This window comes from Chenopodium album, chromosome 1, assembly GCF_948465745.1.
Source record: "Chenopodium album chromosome 1, dcCheAlbu1.1, whole genome shotgun sequence".
NCBI classification, from domain to species: Eukaryota; Viridiplantae; Streptophyta; class Magnoliopsida; order Caryophyllales; family Amaranthaceae; genus Chenopodium; species Chenopodium album.
In genome coordinates this window covers 4,175,416-4,203,078 of record NC_137834.1, presented here as the reverse complement: position 1 = coordinate 4,203,078, position 27,663 = coordinate 4,175,416, and the positions used below count along the sequence as shown (strand labels likewise).

Sequence of the window (27,663 nt, the reverse complement as noted above, 5' to 3'; positions counted from 1 at the left end):
ATCGTACGAAGTATTCTTTCAGGAAAGTGTTTTGTGAATGGTTTATAATGAACTTTTATCAAATAAATTAATTAATTAATCCAGTAAAGTTCTAGAAAAAAAAAGTGTCTTTTGGTTCAAGAAAGACATTTTCTTTTTGTTCAAGAAATTCACCTTTTTTGGCTCTTGGTATCGACCAAATCACCAGCTACTCAAAACCGCTGTTAAGTCTCATTTTATTATAAATAACACCCTTTCAAAAACATATTTTATCGCATTTTCTTAAAAAACATAAAACCCTTCACTAAAAGAAACATTTTTTTTTTTGTTCAATATCATCATATTTGTCATTTGAATTCATGGGTAATTCATTTTTTTTTTTTTTTCATTTGAGTCAATTTTGATTACATTTTTGTTTCCTTTTCATTTTGTTTCTTGTTCTTACTTTAAATATGGATGAATGACAATTATATTGTTTATGATATTGATTTTGTAACAGGGTCAAACAAGATCAAGATTGGAATTAATGGTAAGTATGGTTATTGATTAATGTTCTACCTCTATATTCTGAATTAGTTATTGTCATGCATTGAGAATCAGTAACGTGACAACTAAATGGATGTTGAGTACTCAGTTATTGATTATGATCTACTCTCTCCATCCCAAATTAATAGTCACAATGTACATTGAACTGATAACGTGACACTAAATTGATAAAAGTTATTGGTTAATGATATTGTTGATATATTCTTTTCTTTCCAATTATTAGTCACAACATACAATGAAAAGTTGTAACGTGACAACATTGACGGAATAGTTGTTTGATAATTATCATGGGTTGAATTTTTTTTGTAAACTTTTTTTGGGAAATTTTTATGATAGGATTTGGAAGAATTGGTAGATTGGTAGCCAGAATTGTTCTTCAAAGAGATGATGTTGAGCTTGTTGCTATTAATGATCCTTTCATTTCCACTGATTACATGGTACGAGTAATTTTTATCATCAAATTTTACAACCAAATTTTGTACCCTTTATTTATTGAATTTGATGTGATTTTTGGTTCAGACATACATGTTTAAGTATGACTCTGTACATGGACAATGGAAGCACCATGAATTGAAGGTTCAGGATTCAAACACCCTTCTTTTTGGTGAAAAATCTGTCACTGTTTTTGCCTCTAGGTAACTTTTCCGTAACCCATTATTACCTCTTACGCAAATTCTTGTATCAGACGGTCTCATGATAAGACAAAGAACATGATTATTTAAGCAAAGTACAAATTTTTTTTTGTGGAATTTTTAGAAATTACAAATAATTTTGTTGGGGTTGCTAAATTTGATTATAGGAATCCAGAAGAGATCCCATGGGGTGAAACAGGAGCTGAATATGTTGTTGAGTCTACTGGAGTTTTCACTGATAAAGAAAAAGCTGCTGCTCATTTGAAGGTATATAATTTATCCCACCTAATAAATTACATTTATAATTAAAATTTTAATGTGTAGACTATATATTATACGGTGATTTATAAAGAAGACTATAATTAAATGGGGTTGACATTAGTTTTTTCTATTCGAATCTATGCATTATAGCTTATAGTATTATGGACTATAATATGTGGTTTGATTTGATGTTGTAAATGTTGTATGAAGGGTGGAGCTAAGAAAGTGGTAATCTCTGCTCCAAGCAAAGATGCACCAATGTTTGTTGTTGGTGTCAATGAGAAGGAATACACACCCGAAATCGACATTGTTTCCAATGCTAGCTGCACTACCAACTGCCTTGCTCCCTTAGCCAAGGTAATTTGATCACTAAACAGTTCTGAAGCTTAAATTTTGATTTGAGTCCCTTGTTATAATATGCTGTTTCTTTGGTAAATAATATCGAGTTTTGTTCAAAAAATACAGGTTATTAATGACAGATTTGGCATTGTAGAAGGACTTATGACTACTGTCCATTCCATCACTGGTAAACATTAAAATTTTCCTGTGAATATGTCTCTTAACTTAGCTAGTTAGGCTATTAACACAGAAGGTTTTCGACATTTTGTCTAGGAGTGTTGTTCACTTGTTCTCATTTGCTAGTCTAGTTTTGATCATTGTAACAGATTTTTTTTAAATCATTGTTTTCTTGTTATTTTTGTAGCCGACCCCACTTATGGGGTTAAGGCTTTGATTGATTGATTGATTGTTTTCTTGTTATTTTTTTGTGAACGCATTTAGCTACACAGAAAACGGTTGATGGGCCATCTGCTAAAGATTGGAGGGGTGGAAGAGCTGCTTCCTTCAACATCATTCCTAGCAGCACTGGAGCTGCTAAGGTAGTACAATTTACTCTTCTGATCAATTGAGTTAAACAAAGCTTAGATACCCTTAGCTTGTTTCGTAGTTTAGATTCCTAATTAACAGTGAAATTAACAGGCTGTGGGCAAGGTGCTTCCATCATTGAATGGCAAACTAACAGGAATGTCATTCCGTGTTCCAACTGTTGATGTTTCGGTTGTTGATCTCACTGTGAGGCTCGAAAAGGATGCTTCTTATGATGAAATAAAAGCCGCTATCAAGTGAGTAAAAACAAATTAGAGGTTTTTGGTTGAATTATTTCTGCTTGTGTTGATGCTTGACTGAATATATATGTTCATGTTCGAACTTTAAATAACAGGGAGGAATCCGAGGGCAACCTCAAAGGTATCTTGGGTTACACCGAAGATGATGTTGTATCCACGGATTTTGTAGGTGATAGCAGGTAATTATACCTCAACCTTTCTTTGACAAACTTGTAGTTTCAAGTTATTTCTCAGCTGTAACACATTGTTAGATTATTGATTATTTAACTTTGTTTTGGATTGGTTTGTAAAATATAGGTCAAGCATCTTTGATGCAAAAGCCGGTATTGCTTTGAACAAGAACTTTGTTAAGTTGGTTTCTTGGTATGACAATGAATGGGGATACAGGTAATTCAAGGCTCATTAGTCATTACAAAAGTCGTTCATTTTTCTTATTTATGACCGAGACATACACTAAAATTTGTGTTTATTATATCTTGCAGCTCTAGAGTGGTCGACTTGATTGTGTACATGGCTTCTGTCCAAGCTTGATCTCCTTTTCTGGCTTAGCTTCATCATAAGTAAATGGAGTGGAATAGTTTTGTGGTTGCATTGATGTTTGTTCGAGTTTTGGAGTGATCGAAATGCGAATAATTTCAAGGCTTTTGCCTGTTTCCATAGGAGATGGAATGCTAGTTCAAATATATCTTACATATGTTTTGATGGAAGCTTATGAACTTAGTTTGATATCAATTGCACTTTTGCTTACTAGTGTCCTTTCAATTTTTGTTCAATTTATATTCCGTTGTGATTTTGGCACTGGTATGAAGCATATGAGACAACATGCGTACTTGGTAGTTCTGTAAGATGATTCAAGGGCTATTCATACCTTTCTAAAGATTTAAATTAAAGTGAACATTAATAAAGAGACGGAGAGAGTATTTCATATTTAATTCGATTAAGAATAGAAAGAGTGTACGTCATTGATAGAAAGTCATGTACTCCATATAACATTGTATGAAGAGTCTTAAGTTTCAACCTTCTATATATGTAGATTTGTCCGTCTCAAAATTGATGTAAACTTTCTTCTTAGACATTTATGAACCTTTGATGTAAACTTATAATTAAAAGGTATGAGGACTTTCATTGTTCAATAAATCTATATCATAAAAAAAAATAAAAAAAAAAATAAAAACTAATATGTAAAGCTAAACTTTTAGCCCTGGATAAAATTAGATATTTGAACACCCAAACTCTTGTAACAAGGATGAGTACTTAACCGTCTAAGCCAATTACCAACCACGTTATCAATATGTAAAAAAAAAAAAAAAAAAAAAAAGTATATAATTGAAAAGCATAAGGTTCAATTTTTTGTAAAAAAAATAAGATACTCAAAAAATAAATTCAATAAGTATTCAACGTAGCTATTATCTCATACCTCCTAGGGACGAAAGACTATTCATCTTTATAAGTATAATACATGAAAACTATAATACAACAAGATATAACATATGAGCCGAGACATCGCTCGGGCTAAACACTAGTGTATAATTCATTTATTGTTTACTGTTAGGCTACCTATACTAATAAATTGAGAGTGATGGATAACTCAAGTGGTTAGAGCTTCCATCTCGATTTCAAGATAATTTGGGATTGATTTTCATCACCCGCCTTTGTGGCTATATTTATTTCTCTAAATTGGGTGTTTTTTTTTTAAATAATTAAAAAATCCAATTCTTGCATGTATGTGAAACAAATGTATATTTACCTCTATCGTCTACACAGACACTTAGAGTCTGTAATGTTCAGCTTAAGCTAAGTTCAGTTCAGCTCGGCTCCAATCAGTTCAGTTTTACCAAATTAAGGGGACGCGCGCCCACAACAAGTATATAGCATCCAAAGAGTAAGCCCATCCAAAACCTTCATTTCCCGACTCTTTTTTCCAAGAGCGCGCGCCATCCACCATAATAACCACCTTTACACCCCTGTCTAAAGGAGCACTAGGGAGATCCGTCCTTTTTACCAAGGTTGAGCCTTGTAAAACCCGGTGGTGCATCATGCATCATGACAACCCCCCTCGCACATGGTACTAACACCTCTCACCTCTGGCTTAGGAAAATCACAAGATTACTCATTGTAGAGTCATAGTTCCGGAAATTGTCTGCCAAATAACCTCCTTCATTCTTAAACACTCTTCCATTCCTAGTTAACCATTTAACAGAATTGAAGTAGTTAAATTAATTGATGAATATAGATTTTAATTAATTACATTTAACAGAGTGTGGATCTTGACCCTTTATTACTCATAACAAACTCCATAACAACTCATTGTACAATAATCTCTAAAAAAAAGTCATATGAAATATAGTTAATTTGCTTCTATATTATGTATACTTATAAAACAATTTTGATATTGTTAAAGCATACAAAATTAGACATATAAATATTAATGTTTTAATACATGAGTTAAAAATCATAAAAAGTCAAACAATGTAATCGTTTAAAAGGCAATGAATTTAAACACCTAGATTGTCAAAATAAGGAAGCTAGTATATTAAATATAGGGACACTAAATTAAATATCGTAGGTAATTTAGTGTAATACAAACGTACAAGAAATCAATAATTATTTAAGCACAACAAGCTAAGATTGGTGTGACAATTTATAAAGGACGTCATTTGCACTATAAGTAAAAATATACATTCATTGGTTTTAGTCACCCCATCTACCATCTATGTGCCACCCATTTCTATCCATACACAACCACACCACAACCAAAAGCCATGTCGGCTTCCTCTTTCCCCATCGTTGCCACCACCACCACCACCACCCCCGCCATGAACAACATTCACGTACTAGCCTTTCCATTCCCAGCACAAGGCCACATGCTTCCTTTCCTCGACTTCATTCACCAACTAGCACTCAAAGGGCTAAATATCACCATTTTAGTCACTCCTAAAAACCTACCTATCATAATCCCACTTCGTTCAACTCACCCAAATTCAATTCATACATTAGTCTTACCTCTCCCTACTCACACCAAACTCCCTTTAGGTGTTGAAAATGTAAAAGATATAGGACATGTCGGAGTTGCTCCTATTATTGCAACTTTCAGCAAACTAGAAGGAGAGATTTTACAATGGTTTAAATTTCATCCTTCTCCTCCTCATGCAATAATCTATGACTTTTTCTTCGGGTACACCCAACATTGGGCAGAAAAACTCGACATACCAACAATTACTTTCTTCACCTCGGGAGCATTCTTTACTTGTTTTATTCAACGTCTAATGACAAACATGGAAAAATTTCGTAATTTAGACATTATACAAATGCAAGACATTCCTAGATCTCCTTCCTTGCACAAGGAGCAACAACCTTCTTTATTCAAAAACTATAAGGAGAATGACTCTGATTGGAGGATTGTCAAAGAGTGTTTTCTTACAAATCCTAAAAGTTGGTGTTATGTTTTCAATTCTTTCTATGCCTTAGAAGGGGAGTATATAGATCAAGTGAAAAAAGATTTGGGTCATGATCGGGTGTTTAGTGTAGGTCCATTAAGGTCAGTAAGTGGACCTAAGAGGGTTAACCCGGATTCTGATGCTGGTTATGGTGTGCTCAAGTGGCTTGATGGATGCCCGGATGAGAGTGTTTTGTATGTCTGTTTTGGGAGTCAAAAGTTACTAACAGTTCCCCAAATAGAAGCTCTTGCATTAGGGTTGGAACGAAGCAAGACACGTTTCGTGTGGGTGATGAAGGCAGAGGGTAGCCAATTGGTACCAGATGGGTTCGAGGAGCGAGTCTCGAATCAAGGTTTAGTGATTAAAGGGTGGGCACCACAAGTTGAGATACTGAACCACAAAGCAGTGGGTGTGTTCATGAGTCATTGTGGATGGAACTCGTTACTAGAGAGTATAATAGCAGGAGTTATGGTTTTAGCTTGGCCAATGGCAGCTGATCAGTTCCACAATGCAAAGCAGTTTGTGGAGTACGCAGGGTTGGCTGTTCATCTATGTGAAGGAGAACACACAGTGCCCGAGTCGGATGAGTTGGCTCGGGTCATTAGAGAGTTGATCAATGAGAATGTACCACAGAAGGAGAATGCTAAGGTGATAAGACAAAAGGCATTAGAGGCAGTGAAACTTGGTGGTAGCTCATCATCTAATGTGATTAAGTTTGTGAAAGAGTTGAGCCAAAATATTGCATTAAAAACTTAAATCTATGAAACTATTCATATCATTTTTTTAATAAGAATTTGTAATGTGTGTGTGAAGTTTCTTTGTATGTCCATCCCAAAACAGGAAAACAATTTTACTTATCTAAAAATATATAATAGTTTTGTATTTTTACATTTAAATATCAATAATGGGAGCTATTTATTTATTTATTTTCAAATTATCATTGCCTTAATATATTATTTTACTTTTACATAAATAACATTAATGAAAGTTTCTAGTTAAAAATATTCGTTAAATAACTAATGGTCTTGTTTTGGGTAAAAATTACCCATGCCACGTGGTCCGGCCAGTAGACGACATGTGTCAGCCCATGATAAGGCCAAAGTGGACCTATCCCTATTTGACACGTGGCACTCCTAGAGCTCGGGAGAAAAGACGGCTTCAGGGCCCAAATCTCAAGAAAGTCGAAATGCGGCGCAGCCCATCAGGATTAGGTTAGAGTGACCTACTCAAGGGCACACTCACCAATGACCCTATAAATAGGGAGATTCCCCTATTTAGGGGACGCGATAATTATTACAATAACACTACGTTCTCGCACATCAAAGAAAACACCTAATCTCGAAATCCGAGAAGATCTCCATTTTACCTTTTCCGCATCTTTTCATCTTCTACGACTAATACTAACTTGATTGTCGAAGGCGGAGCTCCTACCATCGGAGTCTCCGTGTTTTGCAGATACAGACAGCGATGGACCAGTCTTGGTGACGTAACTCTCCCGAGGGACCAAAAACACCCAAAACAGGTCTATTCTGATTTACTGGTGAACTGAATTGATTGGAGCTGAGCTAAACTTAACTGAACTGAATAGAGTTGAAATGAATATTTTATGAGAAAAGGAAATTATGAGCTAAACTGAACTGAAATTAAGCTGAAGAGAATAGGCCCTAACTCTCCTCTTCATCCTCATCTCCCTCTTAGCTTTTCCATCGACACATACCCAATTTTCTCCCTTGTTAATCGTTCTTGCCATTGCACCACCACCACTTCTCCGACACCAACTACTACCTCCGTTATATATTATTTGCAACGATTATTTTATGTAAATCGTTGCAAATAATATGTAACGGAGGTAGTACATCCTTTACAAATCAATTTTCATTCACTGATCCAAGATAATTGAAAATTTAAAATTCAACACCACAAAATCAAATTAGGTTTACTTAGGCCTCGTTTGGTTCACCTTATTTTTGCTTAGCTGAATTTATCTGATATAGTGTGGTCAGATCTGGTCTAATCTGATCTGATCTGATTGTTTGATTTGACCAAACTTTGACCTTAAGTGTACGATAATCTATAAGGAAAAAATATATCAAGTGGGGTCTTGTTAGATTCGTTATAATGTGTATTTTATATATATGTAGTTTTCATAATTTTTTCATCATGGAATGAAAGATAATTAGCGATGAAAAGCTAAATTTTTTATCATGGAGGCGGATGAACCATATTCCGTGCATCCGATTTTCCTTAAAAAAGGCGGAATGAACATATAGTTATTCAGTAAAGAACTTATAGTTGTTTTTCAAAGAACAACACATATGGTTGTTTTGTAATGAATATATAGTTGTTTTGTAAAGAACATATAACTATTTTGTTAAAAAAACATCAAGCTTTATGTTCTTTGTATATACTTAAAGAACATCTTAATATTAATAAAGAACATGATAATATAAGGTAATGAATATTATTTTTTTCACCAAAAAAAAAAAAAAAAAGAAAAGAAAAGAACATAATAGTATTTTTTTAAAGAACATCTAGCTTTTCAATCTTTAAATGAATTATTTGTTCCATAATTGAAGAGTTTTGGTAATTATTTCCCAATCTCAATTTAGAAATTTGTATATTTCTTCATATTTAATTTCACTAGTTTGATTTTTTTAGAGAGAGGAATAAAAATTTAAGAGAGAGCAATAGAAAATTTATAGAGAAAAAGAAAATTTTCTAATAGAAGACGATGGCCGAGCATTTAGATCGAGTTTCGTGGTGCTTTTAATCACTGTTTTGTTAATGGAGTGATTTTTAATGAATTGAAGGTGAATATGTGAATTTGTTAGTCAAAGATCGAAGGTAATTTTGAATGAAATTTTGTATCCATTTTTCTTTAATTGTGTTACTTTAGATATGAATTAGAATATTTTGTAATCATAAAATTCATTGTTTATTTTCCTTTTTAAAATTTGATGAATCTGGATATAGATGTTGAATTTGAGAATAATGTGACAAAGGTTGAAGACGAGGTTCTTTATAAGATAGTATTATTAGGTTGTTTTTTTGACACAAATTATTAGGTTCTTTAATGTTCTTTACATATCTATAGAATGTTCTTTCCGATTTTTTATTTTTAACGGATGCATCATGCGCATGGTACATCCGCCGCCTCCACGAAGTACTAATTGCTTCCCCTAATTTTCCGCCTCCACGAAGTACTAATTGCTTCCCCTAATTTTCAGTCTCTCTCTGCATCTTCGTTTTCTACTTTCTAGTCCCTCAACAATCACAAAGAAGTACACATACAACCAAAGTTTTACAAAGTACAATTCAATTTGAGGATTAAATTTTTCCAGAATTCAACAACCCAGATTCCCTAGTTCGTTCTTTCTTTCGTACTTAGGTAAGCCAATTTCTGGGTTTCCTCAATTTCTTTGATTGCTTAATTCATTCGAATTCAAATTTGCTTGAATATGCCTCTAATTAGAATGCAGAATTTGTTGTTGAAAACCCTAGTTAGATATTGTTTGAATGAAAGAGTTTCAAAACATGTTATTGCATTAGTACCTTTGCTTTTGCAGAATGATAGTTATGTTAAGGGTTATGATTATGCAAAATTTTCGACATCAACTGGGGAATTTGATAATCTAGCTGAAGGTTTATCTAAGCAGATTCAATTAGTTGTAAACAAGGTTAGTGTTGGTAGTAGTGAGGAGGAGATTTTGAGTTCATTGTTAAATGATCAAATTTGTGAGGGAATTAGTGTTAGCCATGCCCTTGTTGATATGTTGCTTCATCGGTTTAGAGACGATTGGAAATCGGCCTATGCCGTTTTTAGGTGGGCTGATTCGCGGTCTTGTTTTGAGCATTTGCCTGGAGCATATGATTTAATGGTAGACATACTAGGAAAGGCGAGGCAGTTTGATAAGATGAGTGAGTTGAAGGGTGAAATGCTTGAGAGGAAATTGGTCACTCTTAGAACTATGTCTAAAATAATGAGGAGGTTTGCTGGTGCTCGTAGATGGAACGATGCTGTGAGGACATTTGATGAGTTGCCTACTTATGGTTTGGAGAAGAATGCCGAGTCCATGAATTTGTTGCTTGATACTCTTTGCAAAGAGAGTCAAGTACAGATGGCTCGTGGCATCTTTTTGGACCTTAAATCTCATATTCCTCCTACGGTGCACACCTTTAATATATTCATACATGGTTGGTGCAAAATTAAGCGGGTTGAAGAAGCCTACTGGACGCTTCAAGAGATGAAAGGCCATGGTTTCACTCCTTGTGTTATAAGCTATACAGTTATAATTCAGTCATACTGCCGACTTTCTAATTGGAATAAGGCGTATGAGTTACTTGAGATGATGGAATCTGAGGGCTGCCAACCTAGTGTTGTTACTTACACAACTATGATGTCTTTGTTGTCAAAGGCTGATAAAGTTGAAGATGCTCTACAAATAGCTAACCAAGCAAAATCAGCTGGATGTGAATTTGACATTCAATTTTATAATGCATTAATTCATACCCTTGGGAAAACTCAACGCATAACGGAAGCCTTTGATATCTTTAAAGTAGAGATGCCAATGAATGGTGTTCATCCTAACACGTGTACCTACAATACATTAATTGGCATGTTTTGTCGGCATGGCCAAGAAGAGATGGCTTTCAATGTTTTGGAAGACATGGAAAAGGCAGCACTTTGTAAGCCGGACCTTCAGACATTCTATCCATTGCTTAAATCGTGCTTCAGATTGAGGATGCCAGATAATTGCTTGAGCAGACTACTGGATGATATGACTGTCAAGCATCAACTTAGTCTTGATGATTCAATATATTCACTTTTGATTCATGGTCTTTGTAGAGTGGACAGATGTGATTGGGCTTTCCAATTATTCGAGGAGATGATTTGTAAGGAGCTGGTACCAAGGCATCAAACATTTCGTCGGCTTCTAGATGAAGTTAGACAAAAGAACATGTGTGATGCTGCTGAAAGAGTTGAGCTTCATTTTGATAAATTCAAAGCTTCTTTTAGGCAGAGTTTTCCAGGTCAGAATCATCACTAATGGCAACATATATCTTGTTAACACTTTTTTTTGGTTCACTGTTTACAGATGTCCTTTATATATCTTCGAGTTTGTGACGAGTACAATTTCCTGTGTAAATTACTAGACTTTTTATATTCAACCTATATTTTTATGTGAGGCGTTTTATGAGAAAATCGAGGTGACAGATTGGTCTTTTTGGGATAGACTGATAGAGAATTGGTTTTAGACATCAATATATTATGATGTGTGCTCCCTATGATATGGATGCTGTCAATTTTAGTACGAGTTATTATGCATAGTTGGCAAGGTGAATTCAATTTTGTTGGCTACAAGCTCACAACCCATGCATGTAAAATCATCTAGGAAGCCACAAAAGATCTTAATGAAGCACCAGGGGATCCTCTTCAGATCCACTAATGGCTGCAATGGCCATATGGTGCAACCCAAAATATATGCCCCTGAAATCCTGCTCTAGTTGTAAATTTGATTCGGAGGGATGTATCTGTCTCCCACTTCCTAGGGTTCCATTCTTGGTTTCTAATTATTCCAAAATTTAGGATGATAGATGAAAACTTGACCTAAATTGAGATTACAAATACTCTTATGGTAATTTAGAAGAATAATAGAGTAAGTTATTCACACATTGTACCCAAATTCAGAAATATCGTGAATATTTTACCTCATGCCTATGACTAAGAGTGTTTGATTAATCTGAAATGAAATTTTAGAAAAGGCCATCAAAACCATATAACTTCAGACCTAAGATTGTTGCACTCAAATAATATAATGGGTCTTACTCTTAGATATCTTTGACTTAGGTCGTAGCCCACTAGCCCATAGACTTAGGGAAATTTTTGACTAAATCTTGGAGAAGTTACCAAAAACCATTAAGGGCCAAGTACTAGAGGAAAGTCTCCCAAAGTACCAAGCTGCTCAATCCCCAAAGTCACACCATACTAAAGGGGCTCCTTTTAATTCCTAATTTGAAGCATTGCTTGATGGCAATTCTAAGAAACATTGTATGAAACTTGGATTGCACATTACAGAAGTTTTTATCAATCTTCTAATAGCACCAAGGCACAAGTAAAAGAAGAGACTCTGAGTGAATGTTGATTATCTTTAACAAATTCTATAATTGCAATATGTAATTTAGAAGATGTTGAAATATTTTGACAGTAGTGGAAGGATGTCTCCTAGAATCTGAAACAGCCTCCTTGGATTGCTTAAACTACTGATGACAACTGATAAGAAATCATCTGGTGAAAACCCATGCAAAAGGCTATAATTATGTGACTATTTTGGAGTCTTGGACTTGGCTATTGCTATATGGAAGCCTCCTTTGGTCTTTCAATGTCAAATAGACCATAGATATTGGGTAACAGTATATCCTAAATCAATTAGTCAATTGCCCATGAGGAAGTTCATTAGTCCAGCACTTTTGCTTGTCAGATGGATTCTCAGGACACATGTCTAGTTGGTTTCAATGTCTAAAACTCTAAATGCTATGTTTTATCATGGAACTCTTGCTCTGTTTCAGGTAGTACAGTTTCTTTCTTGTTTCCGAAGTGCTGCTTTCTTCTATTATATGTGTAAGTATTCAGATTCCTATGATTAGGTGATTTGTGGTGAAGTTTAGTTTCAGAAAGCAAGAATATTTTCAATTTAAGGCTGTCAAGATAATATTGGTTTCAGTTCTTGGGGAAATTGTAGTGGGATTTGCTTTCTGGCTTGGTGATACTATATAGTTCTCCGTGATATTCTCCTGTTAGTAGATCGCATGCTGTATGTTGTTGCTTCTGTATCCTACTTGAGAATCACAGCCTTCAAAATTTATACGGTGTATTAATCCTTTCATGTATACTTGTGTGGGTTCTTGACTGTTTCTGAATGGAAGTAAAAATTTCCAATGAAACTGTTTGTAGGCCATGTTGGTAGAGACTAGAATGTGCAGGTTTCAGACTCTGTTCATTATCCAATGTCCCTGAATATTATGTAATGATGTCCCATGATTGATTGTCTTGTCCATGAGACCTTGTACGTGATATGGAGAAAACTTGAAATTCAGAAAAGAATGTGGGCAAAGTTTCCTAGTTCTCTAAGCAACTTCTTAGGTCACATGGGGTCTTTAGTCTTCACTCAACACTCAAATCATGAACTGATGGATGGCACTGTACCTGAATTCTCGATAAAACTCACCTAAGGCCTGTGAGGAATACGTTTTGCCCTAGTTAGTGACTTAGTGTATTTATATCGTATATAGGCTGTCTTTAAGGAAGTACATTTTGCCATATTTTAGCTTGTAATTTTTGTTAATGATCTCAAGTGCTGCAATCTTGAATTCCGCGCAAAATTTCTAAAGTTGGATGCTGTTTAATATTCTTTTCATTACTCAGCAGGTTCTAGAGGAAGCAATGTATCTATTTAAAAATAACAGCTGCCAGGAGTCCCTGGACACTGATGCCCACCATGTAGTACAAGGCTGTAATAGCCCTTTGTCAGTCTTGGTGATGGAGATGATACAATCGATGCCAACAATCCCTTATAAGATTCCCCTGTGTATTGCTAACTACATTAAGAGCCACGTAGTAGATTGCATCACTGTATGTGCCTGGTGCCTTATGTCACTGATTTCTGATGTCTGACCTGAGCTTCACTTCCTCAAATTTATGTATGTTTCTAGTAGTAATTCTTCCATGAATATTTATACAAAGTACCAACTATAGAATTTAGGAATAAGTCTGTTTTTATTCACAGGAAAATGTTGTCAAAGCTTTATATTGTTATGTTTTGGACTTCCAGGACTCCAACTCCCTATTGATGAAATGAGCGCAAACGTGCAGAGCTGATGCAGTAGAATGGAATGTAGAAGTTGCGTATAATCTCTACTTCCGAAACAATACATGTTGTCTGAAAGAAATAAAGGGTTCAGGGAAGCTGAACTGCTTGCTCTTGAGAGACACAGACAATCTTCTTTGTTATTTGTGTATCCTAATTTTTTTGTTACAGCTATTAAAACACGCTAAATTTAAGAGAGGAGAATTCGAATGATTCCAATGACAGTGTTAAGCTGACTGCAAGAATAGTCATGCAGCAGACATGCCTTGAAATTACTGCAAAAGGTATTCTTGAAAATTCATTCTAACTTTTTGATTTGAATGCATGTTGTTTTTAATGATATGTCTTCCAGTTCATAGTAGATAATCATAGATGAACCTCTTTAAGTGTAGCATAATTGTTGCCTTTAAGATATTTAACATCTTTCTCTGTTTCATGACACGATTTCTTCTCCAAAAATTATGTTTTCCACCTAATTAAGAATTAAACTCATAGCTTATTAGATTTGTCTGCTTTATTTGATGGTTGAGATAAAAAAAATTAGCTGATGTGAGAGTACTTGAACACTTCTTCCTAATATACTAATTAGATTTATGATTTTAAAAAATAATAATAATAATTGCCCCTTCTATATTTTCTTATTCGTGAATTGTGGCCTTAATTTGTAGCAAAATGTTGCGATTTTAATTTCTGTGTAGTGTACACCCAAATGATGTATGCAGGGCCTTTTGGATGATATTTTGATTGGAACTTAAACACCAAAATTTTTAGGCATTGCATGTCTTTTTCAGTTTTTCTCTTATCTAATTGATAGATAAGTTTGGCACTAAAAGACATATGCTCTAGCAATTGCCACTCCCCCCAACAGTAAGTATTCTGCTTTTCTTCCATTTGTTAGGCTCTGGATAATCCATTCAACAATACTTCAATGCTTAAACTTTGTTGTCTGTTCTTATCAATGAAGCCAATATCATCCAATCCCTCAAACTATTATCGTTTCTTGTATCAGTCTTTAGTTTTGTCAATCCAGTGATTCTTTCAACTCTCAAGATCACAAGTCTATATACAGTATTAGTTTGATTTACCAACAAGAGTTGGCTCAAGTGGTAAGCAACTTACTTGATGTCGCTTAAGGGAGATCTCGGGTTTGAGTCTCGCCGTATGCATAAACTCTTGTTAGGAGACTCACCCACCATAAGCCAGGTTTGCTACCCGAGTCGAAACCGGATGTAGTCGGAGCTAAGCTCTGGTAAACCGGGTGGGCATCCTAAAAAAAAAATATTAGTTTGATTTATAACATCGGTTGTTAATTCCTAAGTGTTTGCTACTAATTATCATCATCCTCATCTCATATCATGATATGATATTGGTTATGATAAATAATTTTGCGAAGTAGATTTAGTAGATTTAAACAGCTCTTCATACTCAATGCAGGATTATTATCTTGTTTCTATTCTTAACACATTCAGCTTCTGATCTTTCTCGTTTTTCTTCTAAAAAATATATGTAGGCCAAATGACTAAATTTTCGGCAGAGTCAAAGGATTTGTGGTGTGGAGTATCTGGACATCTGTCATTCTTCTTTTCTAGTACTACATTTTTTCCATTAAATTTCTAGGTGTGGCCTGAAAATTTTGATTTTAGTCGGTGGCTTATTGTCAGACTTCTGATTTTCTATTATTTCCTTTTTCTTCCCAAAGTGCTTTTAGTTACAAATATACAGTTACATTTATTTTGACCTGCCTAAACTTTGGCATGACTAAACCAGGGTTTTATATCTCGGATGCAATCGCGATCAATGTTGTAAGCCCAAGATTCTTTAAATCGCGGTGATGCAACCGAATCTATTACTTGGATGGAACTTAAAGCAAGTGTTGTCATACTCAGATCTCTTTTGTTTAATGTTGTGGTTTTTTTTTGCATAGGATACCTGCATTTTTTTTTTTCATATTGTTCAGGGCTTGTTTTGTCACATGACATGAGGCTTGTTTGGTAAGGTAATCAAACAAAGAAAAAGAAAAAGATGAAGAATCAATTCTCTTGATCTGATTTAAGGGCACTTCATAATCTACCAAATGATAGGACACTAAGGTAGAGACAAAGGGATTGTTGAAATTAGCTTAGTTCCATGAAACTTCATTTTCTCACTCTTCTGCCAAGCTGCCATGTGCAGTGTGGGCCCAACGTAGTTGATCCAAGATGGGGTCTTTTATTGGATGAGCATAATGATAATTAAAATCCTTTAATTATTACTTTTTCCTACCAAAATAATTGCTCTTCCATATTAGATTCTCGTTATGTCAGATAAAAGTTTTAACAGTTTCCGCTAGATTTATAATACAAGTAGTATTATTAATTTATCATCAGATTTATATCATATTGCAATTAGTGTGGATCTGCCGCATTTGTTGACCCTTGACATGTATTTCACTTACTTTTTATTTATTTTTATTATTATTTATTTTACTTATTTTTACTGGTGGTAGATTGAATTGCCTACTATTTGATATGTTAAACTTCTTCGCCTAAAAATGTTTGTATGTGATTTTGTGCTATGCGGAATTTCACTAAGGAGAAAATGAAGCTGGAGAATTTTATCAGACTAAATTTATTCGAATGTTTGTAATTTTGTATACTAGTATAATACTTTTTTGGGATATCTCAAATTTGAAATGGGAAATGGTAAATTTTTGTTAGTCTTATCCTTAAACAGATTAGTACTCCATAATCAATTTTTAATGAAAGGAAAATGTCTGATGATAAAGGGAGAAATTTAAGATCTGCCTCTTGCCCCCTCCCTTTTTAATAAACAAGATGAAGCCAGAAACCTTTGTAAATGAGATTTCAGTTCTGCTATTCTCTGAATGTACAGGTAATGTTTAAATTATAGTACTTCTTTGGAATAGTATCCCAGTATTTCTCATGCCACTTTTCACTTTAAAAATAAATAATGTTGATAAATGACACAACTACCCTTGGCCCCTTTACAATTTTTTCCTCGTGATCTAATAGAGAGAGTCATATTAGTGGGACCAACTAAATTTCATTTTCTTTTACTCTCACAGTTTACTGTCATTTTCATAGTTGGACCCTTTATGTACTATTTACAGGCATTAGAGAATCTTTAATACTATCCTTATTCTGTTTTTGGAATAAAGTTTCTGCAAGAAAATGCCTGTACAATGTAATTACAATGTACCTGTTTTTCTCGTTTTATACTATCCTTATTTAAGTTGTAACTCCCTCCATTTCTTGTTGGTGTTTTGTCTCTGAATTTTAGCTCTTTCTTGGTAGATAAAAAAATGTCCACCCCATACTTCCCTCTTAGTTGGGAGAGCACAGGAGACCAATGGTGGTATGCAACCCCCATAGATTGGGCAGCAGCCAATGGCCTTTGTGACTTAGTTAAAGAACTCCTCCGCATTGACCCTAACCTTCTCATCAAGCTAACCTCCCTCCGCCGAACACGCCGCCTTGAGACTGTCTGGGAGGACAGCCTCGAAGCAGAAGCCAGCCCACATGATGAGGTTGCCCATTGTAGGGCTCGTGTGGCCCGGGCTCTCCTCATGGACTGTGAACCCAGTCATGGTGAAGGGCTGCAGCGTAACTCTCTGATGAGGGCTGGCTATGGTGGATGGCTCCTCTACACCGCAGCGTCAGCAGGAGATATGGAGTTTCTTAAGGACTTGCTTAAGAGAGATCCGCTTCTTGTTGTTGGAGAAGGTGAGTATGGTGTCACTGATATTCTTTACGCTGCTGCTCGGAGCAAGAATTCCGAGGTTTTTAGGCTCTTGCTTGAATCTGCTATGAATGTGAATAAAGGTAGTGGCGAATTAGGAGAGGATTTTGTAGGGGAGATGATGAATAGGGCAGTTCATGCTGCTGCTAGAGGAGGGAACTTAGAGATTCTTAAGGAACTTTTGTTGGATTGTTCTGATGTTTCGGGTTATAGAGATGGTCAAGGATCCACCATTTTGCATTCTGCTTCTGGAAGAGGCCAACTTGAGGTGAGAACTTTTTGTTTAATTCTAAATAATTAGTCTGATTGATCATGATTATTCTATGTTTTACTAGATTTAGATTTATTGGCTTATCTTTGGTTCTTTAATATGTCAAGAATTTTGTCATAGATCTAATAAATTACATGTTGCCTTTTGTTTACTGCATTCCCATTTACAACCACCGCCTAGTATAGATCTCTCATGTTGTCTTGTATAATCTTACCTTTGTCTAACCTTTTTTAGTAGAACGGTTTTTTCGAAAATCCTCTTAGAGCCTTTTTATGAAGTCTCACATCATATTGTATCTTATCCATGGCATGAAGATTAAGAATTGTGGATAAACAGAGAGAGGGGAGTGTGTTGGGGGGGGGGGGGGGACCTTAGAGAGAAAAGTACAAGAGTTTACTTGAAAAGGCGAGTGTGCAAATGATTTGAGAAATTCAATTAAGGAAAACGTGGAAAATAGTGAGTTAGAGAAAGTACTATACTGTGGTTATAAAAAAACAAAATCCATGGAGCTTTCCTTGTACAATTTTCTCTCCACATCAAAAACAAATACAGAGTATAAAGTATTTTTTTACACTTAATAATTGCTGCATTGCTTGTGGTTAATTATCTCGCTAACCTATTGTTCTGGGATGCAGGTGGTTAAGGATTTAATAGCAACATATAGTAGTATCATTAGCTCCACTGATAATCAAGGGAATACTGCATTACATACTGCTGCATACAGAGGATACACTGCTGTAGTGGAGGTTTTAGTCCTAGAGGCACCATCATTAACCACATCAAGAAACAATGATGGTAACACATTTCTACACATGGCAGTGGCTGGGTTCCGGTCCCCTGGTTTCCATCGAATCGACCAGCAGCTTCAGCTCATCAAATGCCTAGCAAGTGGAGAAATTGTCAGCTTGGAAGACATCATCAATATTAGAAACAAAGAAGGTAGAACTGCAATGCATGTAGCTGTTGCTGAGAACATTCAGTGCAGTGTTGTGGAGCTCCTAATGAGGGTACCTTCAATCGATTTGAATATTCGTGATATTGATGAATTAACCCCTCTGGATCTCCTCAAGCAATGCCCTAATACAGCATCAGCTAATATTCTAATCAAGCAATTTACATCAGCTGGAGGGATTTCTGATTGTCAAGATTATTCTACAAGAAGTGCTCTGGCTAGACAGTTGAGAATTCAGGGCATTGGAACTAGTCCTGGGACTTCTTTCAGATTACCAGATGCCGAGTTATTCCCATATGCAGGAGATGGGAATGACTCTGAGGTTAGTTGTGAACCGCCTAGTAGTAGGTTCAGCTCTTGCTCTAGCGAAGTAACAAGCCATTTTGGCTTAGAGAGCAACAAGAAAGCTTCAAGATGGCTAAAGTTTCTTCGAAGACCCGAAAAAACTGCCATGTGCTCGATTACACAAATTGAATCACCCAACCTACACCACAAATTAGCAAGTACTAAGGTGGAGGAGCACAATGATGTTGGAATGTTTAAGGTGTGCAGAAATGTAGATGAAAGTATAACTCCACTCAGGAAAAAATTCTCAAGGGCAGCTCCAAGCCCTTCTGCCCGGGAGAAATTCACAGCAAGCCTAATGCAAGGAGTGGTGCAAGCAACACCGCCCAGATCTTGTTTATCGTTGGCTCGATATTCTCCTTCAAGCTCAATCACTGAATCATTGACATCCTCCCCTACTGCAGTAGATAAGCTGAGAGGCGACTATGACAGAAAAAGTCCTGAAAGATCCTCATTTTTTAGCGGGCCTTTAAGTGGTGGAAAGCCATTAATGGGTGAGAAGCATAGAAGGGTAAGCTCTTTCAACAAGAGTTTGATGAATCAGTACTTCTGCTTTGGGGCTCAAGGGTTGGCTGTGGAAGATTCACTTACAGTCAAAAGAACAAACAGCAGTTGCAGAAGGCTTGTCTTCTGACTTCTGAGCTACATTAGGGTTAAGTGATGTCATGATTTTAGGTTGGGAAATTCTTCCTACTTTACACTTTTCCTGTAAAATTTTAATAGAGTTAAAAAGGATGAAGTTAAATTTGGAAACCTTTACCTTTCCCTTGATCCAATTTCCTTGAAATTGTGGTTAATTAATCGTTAGTTCATCATAATACTTTGATTACTTTCACTTCTTTTTTCCTTTTTTAACTGGACATGTTTTATCAAGTTTGTCAATTCATAGTTAACTAAAATTCTTTTTTGACATGTTTTGTCACGTTTGCCAATTCGTAGTAAAAATCATTATTAAAAAAAAAAAAGAAAAAAAAAAGTATACTCAACACCCTGCCTGTAATATATGTATGCGGAGAACTTCATTGCTTCAATAAAATTAATATTTTTTTTTTTTTTTGGTGAAATCCAATAAAATTAATATGGGGTATCCATCTTCTCAATTCTATCATACATCTAAAAGATTGGATAAAGCTGATGAAATGGATGGAATATATATTTACCAAAGAGATGGTACAAATTCTTAAATGGACATGGTTCATATTAATTTATTGTAGACTATTAACATTAGAGACAATATGATTGTTTTATTAATTAAAAAAAGGGTCACTATATTAAAATAAAGGTTATTACGTTGAAGACGAGTAATATTTCTGGGAATAAAGAGTGGGGAGTTTCAAAAGTTAGTGAGAGAAAGTTAGTGCTCTGTTTTTCTTGCTCTGTTTTTAATACTTTTCCAATTCCCCTCCAATGGAGGGGGATCCCTCTTCTACTGCACCTAGTAATAAGATAGATCCTATGAATGTTGTTAAGGAAATGAAGAGTTTCAGGGAGGTGGTGGCCACCTCTTCGGAATGGTTTGATCAAGCTCGGAAGATTGTCATTGCCTCAAAGGAATGGGAGGATCATGAAGATATTGCTCCTGATGGTGACTTGGCGGTTCAATTCAGTAAGGAAACTTTAACCAGGCTCCGTCAACCATGGAATCTAACTCTTATGGGTAAGGCGGTGGGTATCAATATCAGACAAGAATTTATGGCTAAGCGTGCTAATATAATGTGGAAAATCAAGGGTACTCTTGAAACAATTGATTTAGGCAAAAGCATCTTCTTGTTCAGGTTTTCATTACAGGACGATTATGAGCGTGCGCTTTTCGGTGGTCCTTGGTTTATATTTGATCACTATCTTATGCTCACTCAATGGAAGCCAAATTTTTGTCCTAATCAATCCTCTTTTGAAAAAATGGCGGTGTGGATTCGATTCCCTGAATTACCCGTTGAGTACTATGATAAGGCTGCCTTGTTTGAGATAGCTAGTGTTGTAGCAAAACCGATTAGAGTGGACTATGCGACGGATAAGCTAACTAGAGGGAGGTATGCAAGAGTTTGTGTGGAAGTGGATTTGCAAACACCTTTAGTCACAAGGGTGTGGGTTGGTGGCGCGTGGCAACAAGTGATCTATGAGAATTTGACTTCCTTGTGTTTCAATTGTGGAAAAATTGGACACGACTCTTCTAAGTGTTTTGATATTAGCAGTGGCAGCAAGGGAAAGCAACAGCAAGCTTACCCTGTTTTAAATCAAATGACACCTATTAATGCTAATGAGGGTAATTTGGATAAAATTTTGGAAGGTAATGTTTTCAAGGAGTTGGGTCAATCTTCAAAATCTGCTGAGTTGGGCAATGCTGATGAGTCTGAAGTAGCCCATTTGACTGCAGCCCAATTACCAAATCAAAATACAATTCAGCAGGCCCAACCCAATTTGAAGGATTATGGACCTTGGACCATAGTGTCCAATAGAAGGAAACCCAAAAAATCCAATGTTAACCAAAATTCTAATAATAATGCTGTGAAAATAAATTCTGTTAAGACTCCTAGAATGGAGAATAGGAGTGGTCCCCCAATTTCAAAATGGCTTAAAAAACCATCAGTACATGAAACTTCTAGTGAATCAGCAAAAAAACCTTCCAACTCCTCTTCGAATGACGTGCTTGCCCCTATTGCCAGCTCTGTTTCTACTCCTCTGCAAGCAAAAAATCTTTTGGATTCTTCAACTTCCAACTTTCAACATGCAGAAGAATTTGCTGAACAAGTGTCACAAATGGTGGTTGATGACACATCTCTTCCTTCTGATCTTGAGCCTTCTAATTGTTCTTCTATTATACATATTCCTTCTTCTTGTCTTGAGCAAGGTCAAGTCTCTTTCACAGAAAACCCTATCACTGTTTTGCATGAAAAAACTGCCAAAAATGGAGTCGAACAACAACTCAAACAACCTTTCCAGCAATCAGAATCCACAAATTCCCACCTCTCAAACCCCAATCTTGAAACCGTGGGAGATCAGGAACATAATGCCGGTGATGAGGTATCAGCGATGGAATTCACCACCTCAAGCATCATCCTCGGTGAGGAGGGTGACCCTCGGCCTTCCGAATTTCGGTGCGATCGAACCAGAGTTGATGAATTATGCTCGACAGCGCAAGCCGGACAGCAATCCGACGTTGCTCAACTTGTTCCCAGAGACACGGGTGTCTCACTTCATTCCACCACCGATGCAGAATCGTCGTTACCCATCTCCCCCGACGGAGCTAGAGGGGGCATTGAAGCTACTAGACTCTCTTCGCCGGAGGGAGGAGACATTGGTTCAAACTCCACCAAGGAATCTAGTGCACGAGGGTCTTCCACTTCCAAAAAGAATGGAGGTCGTGCCCTTGGTGTTCGTCACGCGAGGACACAACATAGAAGTACCGTGTCGCCGTATTGCAATGTTCGTTACCAAGGAGGAGGTAGTCGGGGTTCAGCTTCAAGTGAGTTATTTTCCCCGTCCGAACGGTTTCCCGGAGATTCCAGTGTTGCTAACACCGATCAAATTGGAGGATGTTGGTCCCATGCAAGCAATGGAGTATTGGGGGGATTGGAAGAACTTCTTCCTCCCAACTCCGGTTCAAACATTTCCAACTAGCTCATCTTATTCAACCCTTGTTCGTTCGGTACCTGCTCTTAATATGAAGATTATAATCTGGAATGTTCGAGGGGCGAATAATGAGGAATTTGTTACTCATGCAAAAGATATTGTAGACTCTCATCACCCAAATATTTTTGTTTTCTTAGAAACAAAAGCAAATTCGTTACGTGCTGCTCAAGTTTTTAAGCAACTAGGGTTTGATAATTATAAAGCTATCGAACCAAATGCAAGCAGGGAGGGTGTTTGGCTTTTTTGGAAGGATGGGGTGGATCTTCTCTTTTTTACTGATAAAGGGAATTTGTTTCATGGACTTTTCCATTTTCGTAATGACACTCCAGAGGTTGTCATCACCGGTATGCATGCATCTAGTGTTCCTAAGGAAAGGCATTTGGATTGGCAAAAATTGAAGGAGTCGATCCCACCCGAAGATACCCCTTGGCTTCTTTTAGGTGATCTTAATGAGGTAACAAAACAATCCAAAAAATCGGGTGGTAGGCCGTTTAGACAAAGTCAATGTAAGGATTTCAAGGAGTTTTCTAATAAAGCTGGAATGGTGGATCTTGGGTTTAATGGAGCGCCGTTCACTTGGACGAATACTAGGCAGGAAGGGGCTTGCATTCGACAAAGGCTTGACAGGGCTCTTGGGAATCTTTCTTGGTTGGACATTTTTCCACATACAAAGGTTTATCATCTCACTCACACTAATTATTCCGATCACTGTCCTCTTCTAATTGATTTATCAAATCCTACTGTAAAAGGCCTCTTCCCCTTGAGATGCAAAGAGGTGTGGCTCGAGCACCCTAATTTTGCTTCTTTTTTTGTCAACAATTGGAATTCGGTTGATAATAATTTTTTAGAGGGTTTAGGTAATTTTACTAGTAATATTAGATTTTGGAATCATAATATTTTTGGTTGCATCAAAAAAGAAAAAAAGAAAATAATTGCTAGATTGGATGGTATTCAACGTTTTTTAGGATATAATAAATCTGCTTTCCTTGAAAATTTAGAGAAATCGTTATTAAAAGATTTAGAAGATATTCATAGAAAGGAAAGGATAATTTAGGCGCAAAAAGCTGGTGTTAATTGGAGAAAATATGCGGATCACAATACAAAATATTTTCATATTTTAGCCAAAATTAAAAAAAGTCAAGGCAAAATCTTAGCGCTTAAGGATAATAATGATGTGTGGGTAAATGATAATGCTCAATTAAAGATCTTAGCAACAGAATATTTTAGGGATATTTTTTGTACAAAGTTGCAGCCGTATATATCTCAGTATAATCATGTCCCTAATTTCTGCTTAACTGATTCTAATCGTATAGAAATGTCTAGAATTCCTTGTTTAGATGAGGTTAAGGAGTGCTTATTTAGGATGAATCCAATGAAATGTCATGGTCCTGATGGTGTTCAACCACGATTTTATCAAGCTTTTTGGTCAGAGTTGGGTGCTTCTATTCATCAATTTGTGTGTGATTGTTTTAATTCATGTGAAGTGCCTTCAAGTGTGAATCAATCTTATATTGCCTTAATTCCTAAAATTGATAATCCTTCGAAAATTTCTGAATTTAGGCCCATAGGATTGTGTAACACTAGCTATATATTAATAACCAAACTGATTTCGAATAGAATTAAACCTTATTTTTCAAACATCATTAATCCCTTGCAATCAAGTTTTATTCCAGGAAGGGGTATTGAAGATAACATAATAGTGGTTAAGGAGGTAGCTCACGTTTTTAAAAAGGCAAAAAAAGGAAAGAATGTTTGTCCTCTTAAGTTGGACCTTACCAAAGCTTATGATAGTTTGGAGTGGAAGTTCATTGAGGAAACTCTGTACTTTTTTAAGTTTCCACCCTCTCTTATCAAACTAATTCTTAATTGCATTTGCTCCCCTAGTATTGCAGTCTTGTGGAATGGTGAGATTTGTGAGTCCTTTAGTCCTTCTAGAGGTATAAGGCAAGGTGATCCCTTGTCTTCATACATTTTTGTTCTTTGCCTAGAAAGACTTTCAATTATGATTGAGAATCAAGTTAAGGTTGGAGTGTGGAAACCGCTTAAAATCACCCCTTCCATTTTCTTATCTCATATTTTTTATGTAGATGATGTTTTTCTTTTTGGGAATTCTTCAAAAGAAAACATCAAAGAGATGTTAGCAGTCATCAATGTTTTTGGAGATATGTCAGGATTGAGAGTGAATCAAGGAAAATCCTCTATCATTTTTCCTCCTAAGATGAATCATGTAGTTCGATCTAGCACTGCCTTATTTTTTGGCTTTAGATGTACAACTTCTTTTGGTAAGTATCTAGGTATTGAGATTAGTCCTAATAAGCTTAAGGTTTCACATTATTTGGGACTCCTAGATAATACCATGGATCGAATCAAAGGGTGGCAGGCTAAGCTCCTAAATCTAGCTGGAAGATGCACCTTGATTAAATCAGTTTTAAGTTCCTATCCTGTTTATAACATGCAGACTAATCTAATTCCCTTTTCAGTCTTGGATAGGATAGAACAAGGTTGTAGAAAGTTTCTTTGGAACAAGGTAGATAACATTCATTATAGCCCTAGATTAGGTTGGAAGTATGTCACAATGCCTTTGGCAGCAGGTGGTCTTGGTATAAGAAGGCTTAGGGAGTGGAACTTGTGTTTTATGGCTAAATTGGGTTGGACTATTTTGAATAATCCTTCAAAGCTTTGGGTTAGAATTTTCAATGAGAAATATTTAAAGAATTCTGCTTTGTTTGATTGTATTCCCAAGGCTTCCCATTCTCAATTATGGAAGGATATTCTTAAGGGTAGAATGCTTCTTGCTTCGGGGCTTAGGGTTGGAATTGGTAATGGTGCTACTACATCTTTGTGGTATCACCATTGGGTGGGTAGAGGTCCTATTTTTTCACGGGTTATAGGAACCATTCCCCCTCTTATGGCTAATTGGTTTGTTAGTAATATCATTGTTAATGGTGTGTGGCATTTGCAAGATATTGCACACCTTTTGCCTAATGATTTAATCGCTGAAATTTTAGCCACTCCTATCTCAATTGTCTCAAATACTGAGGATTTCATTCATTGGACTGCTTCAAAAACAGGTGAATTTACCATCAAATCGGCATATCATTCACTTATCTCTCCCTCTTACTCTCCTTTCTCTTATTTCTCAGCTTGGAAATCTCTTTGGAAAATTACTGTGCCTTCAAAATATAAGATGCTAGCATGGAATATAGTACATAGAATTCTTCCAGTGGCTGAGAAATTAGCTCTTTTCTTTCCTCACATATCTCCCTTGTGTGCTAGATGTAATTTAAGCAATGAATCTCATATGCATTTTTTTAGGGACTGTATTTCCTCGGCAATTTTGTGGAAGGATATTTTTCGCAAAATTCATCTTCCTGTTGCATTCAACTTTCATCTTTTCTATGATATGGATTGGTATGAGTGGATTAATTTTAATCTCAGTTTGGATGGTCATTGGAGGATGACTTTTGTAATCGCTTTGTGGCATATTTGGAAGCAAAGGAACACTACTATTTTTTATTTGAAGATGTATAATTCTAGAGTAGTGTTTAGTCGATTTATCATTGATTACCAATGCACTAACCATATTATGCAAGGCAAAGCTTTAGCTACATCTGTTGCAAGTAGCTCCAACCAAAAAAAGCTATGGAATCCACCTCCAAAAGGATGGGTGAAGATTAACACAGATGGAGCTTGGGTGAGAATCAATGTTGCTGCAGGTGGGGGAGTGGTGAGGAGGGATGATGGTTCATGGATCATGGGGTTCTAGAGCAAATATAATGCGATCTCAGCTTTTGCAGCAGAGATTCTTGCTGTCAGGGAAGGTCTAGAGATGGTGAAGAGGCTTGAAATGAAGGAGGTGGAGCTTGAGGTGGATGCCTTGTCAATTGTTGTCATTCTTCGTTCTGCAGGGAACAATCTCCATCACGAGCTTGCTGCCGTGGTTAAGGATATTGAGAAGACAATAAAGTACTTTGATGTGTTTGAAATCATTCATGTGCAAAGAAATCATAATGCTGTGGCACATGAGTTGGCTGCTATTGGGCTGGAAATGAGTGTAGGACACTGTCTTCACATGGCTTGCCCCGAGAATATTCGACCCATCTACAATGTTGAGTTGGCTGCCATTGTTGCTGCACAAGAGGAAGCTCAGGAAGTGCAGGTGGATGACTAATTCCCCTGCCAAGCTAAATCACAAATGTACTCCAATTAATTACTTGGTATAAGTTTAAGTTTAAGTTTAAGTGTTTTAATGCTTTAAGGAGGGGCACTAATATTTTGGAAGAAACGTTCACTAATTTTCAGTGGCATAGGTTTTCGTTTGCTTCTGCTGATTTAGCCTCAGATTTTGTTTTCGGATTGAGGCTTTACTTTTTTAATTTGGATATTTGTGTTGTAAACGTTATTATTAAGTAAAATATCGTCTTTTATGTGTTAAAAAAAAGGTTATTATGTTGAAATAAAAGTTAGTGTGACAATATAAAAGCTATAAAAGGTTAATTTTTTTTAATGAAATTTTTAATATAATAGTCAATATGAATAATAAAGATCACTACGTTAAAATTAGGTTACTAATTAACATAATGTCGTATTTTAAGTTCATAATACATTAAAGGTCACTCAAATTTTTAAAAAATGTTACTATGTTAAAAATAAGGTTACTATGTTAAAAATAAGGGTCACTATATTGAATATAATGTCAGTTACGAGTGAATTAACCTTAGGTCCACAATAATTTTATTGTGAACCAGGTCCACGCAAGAGATGGACAATTTCTTAATTTTTATTGAAAATTAGTTGAATTTGTTGGACTATGAATACGGAAAAATTGTAAATAACCACCCCTTAAATCACCAAAAATTGATTTTACCACCTATTTTTTTCTT

At 36.0% G+C, this 27,663-nt stretch overlaps 4 protein-coding genes and 1 pseudogene across 6 annotated transcripts; all 5 read left to right on the top strand.

Moving 5' to 3' along the window:
• Positions 1 to 230: 230 nt before the first annotated feature.
• Positions 231 to 3,340, top strand: LOC145635077 (glyceraldehyde-3-phosphate dehydrogenase, cytosolic). Its single transcript, XM_081686396.1, has 12 exons — positions 231 to 342; positions 479 to 508; positions 862 to 962; positions 1,045 to 1,160; positions 1,325 to 1,424; positions 1,629 to 1,775; positions 1,884 to 1,944; positions 2,199 to 2,296; positions 2,397 to 2,539; positions 2,638 to 2,721; positions 2,840 to 2,929; positions 3,025 to 3,340. The coding sequence occupies exons 1-12, from the start codon at positions 339 to 341 to the stop codon at positions 3,071 to 3,073; spliced, it is 1,023 nt and encodes a 340-aa protein (XP_081542522.1). The 5' UTR covers positions 231 to 338; the 3' UTR covers positions 3,074 to 3,340.
• Positions 3,341 to 5,270: 1,930 nt separating this feature from the next.
• On the top strand, positions 5,271 to 6,860 carry LOC145634977 (UDP-glycosyltransferase 89A2 pseudogene; annotated as a pseudogene).
• Positions 6,861 to 9,352: 2,492 nt separating this feature from the next.
• On the top strand, positions 9,353 to 14,186 carry LOC145640420 (pentatricopeptide repeat-containing protein At3g04130, mitochondrial-like). The gene is made up of 3 exons (XM_081691707.1): positions 9,353 to 11,010; positions 12,547 to 12,598; positions 13,403 to 14,186. The coding sequence occupies exons 1-3, from the start codon at positions 9,438 to 9,440 to the stop codon at positions 13,410 to 13,412; spliced, it is 1,635 nt and encodes a 544-aa protein (XP_081547833.1). The 5' UTR covers positions 9,353 to 9,437; the 3' UTR covers positions 13,413 to 14,186.
• LOC145640404 (uncharacterized) lies at positions 13,992 to 19,921 on the top strand. 3 transcript variants are annotated; one of them, XM_081691700.1, is made up of 4 exons: positions 13,992 to 14,128; positions 17,138 to 17,566; positions 17,666 to 17,850; positions 18,489 to 19,921. In XM_081691700.1, the coding sequence occupies exons 1-4, from the start codon at positions 14,095 to 14,097 to the stop codon at positions 19,782 to 19,784; spliced, it is 1,944 nt and encodes a 647-aa protein (XP_081547826.1). In that variant the 5' UTR covers positions 13,992 to 14,094; the 3' UTR covers positions 19,785 to 19,921. The 3 variants fall into 3 exon arrangements, with proteins under 3 accessions (XP_081547826.1, XP_081547816.1, XP_081547823.1); XM_081691690.1 differs by having other exon boundaries at positions 17,138 to 17,850; XM_081691697.1 differs by having other exon boundaries at positions 14,005 to 14,128; positions 15,612 to 17,850.
• A 2,890-nt stretch (positions 19,922 to 22,811) lies between these two features.
• Positions 22,812 to 26,546, top strand: LOC145566746 (uncharacterized). The gene is made up of 2 exons (XM_081626247.1): positions 22,812 to 23,637; positions 24,454 to 26,546. The coding sequence occupies exons 1-2, from the start codon at positions 22,812 to 22,814 to the stop codon at positions 26,544 to 26,546; spliced, it is 2,919 nt and encodes a 972-aa protein (XP_081482373.1).
• The last annotated feature ends 1,117 nt before the right edge of the window (positions 26,547 to 27,663 follow it).

What these genes read in the sequence shown, in the direction of transcription:
- LOC145635077 (XM_081686396.1), top strand. An exon ending in AAGCTGCTGCTCATTTGAAG is followed by an intron (nt 1,425 to 1,628) that starts GTATATAATTTA and finishes TGTTGTATGAAG; the next exon opens with GGTGGAGCTAAGAAAGTGGT. An exon ending in TACTGTCCATTCCATCACTG is followed by an intron (nt 1,945 to 2,198) that starts GTAAACATTAAA and finishes GAACGCATTTAG; the next exon opens with CTACACAGAAAACGGTTGAT.
- LOC145640420 (XM_081691707.1), top strand. Translation starts at nt 9,438, where the DNA reads ATGCCTCTAATTAGAATGCAGAATTTGTTGTTGAAAACCCTAGTTAGA. An exon ending in TTTTAGGCAGAGTTTTCCAG is followed by an intron (nt 11,011 to 12,546) that starts GTCAGAATCATC and finishes GCTCTGTTTCAG; the next exon opens with GTAGTACAGTTTCTTTCTTG.
- LOC145640404 (XM_081691690.1), top strand. Translation starts at nt 14,095, where the DNA reads ATGCAGCAGACATGCCTTGAAATTACTGCAAAAG. An exon ending in CCTTGAAATTACTGCAAAAG is followed by an intron (nt 14,129 to 17,137) that starts GTATTCTTGAAA and finishes CTTTCTTGGTAG; the next exon opens with ATAAAAAAATGTCCACCCCA. An exon ending in CTGGAAGAGGCCAACTTGAG is followed by an intron (nt 17,851 to 18,488) that starts GTGAGAACTTTT and finishes TCTGGGATGCAG; the next exon opens with GTGGTTAAGGATTTAATAGC.
- LOC145566746 (XM_081626247.1), top strand. Translation starts at nt 22,812, where the DNA reads ATGAAGATTATAATCTGGAATGTTCGAGGGGCGAATAATGAGGAATTT. An exon ending in TAATTTTTTAGAGGGTTTAG is followed by an intron (nt 23,638 to 24,453) that starts GTAATTTTACTA and finishes GTTTTATTCCAG; the next exon opens with GAAGGGGTATTGAAGATAAC.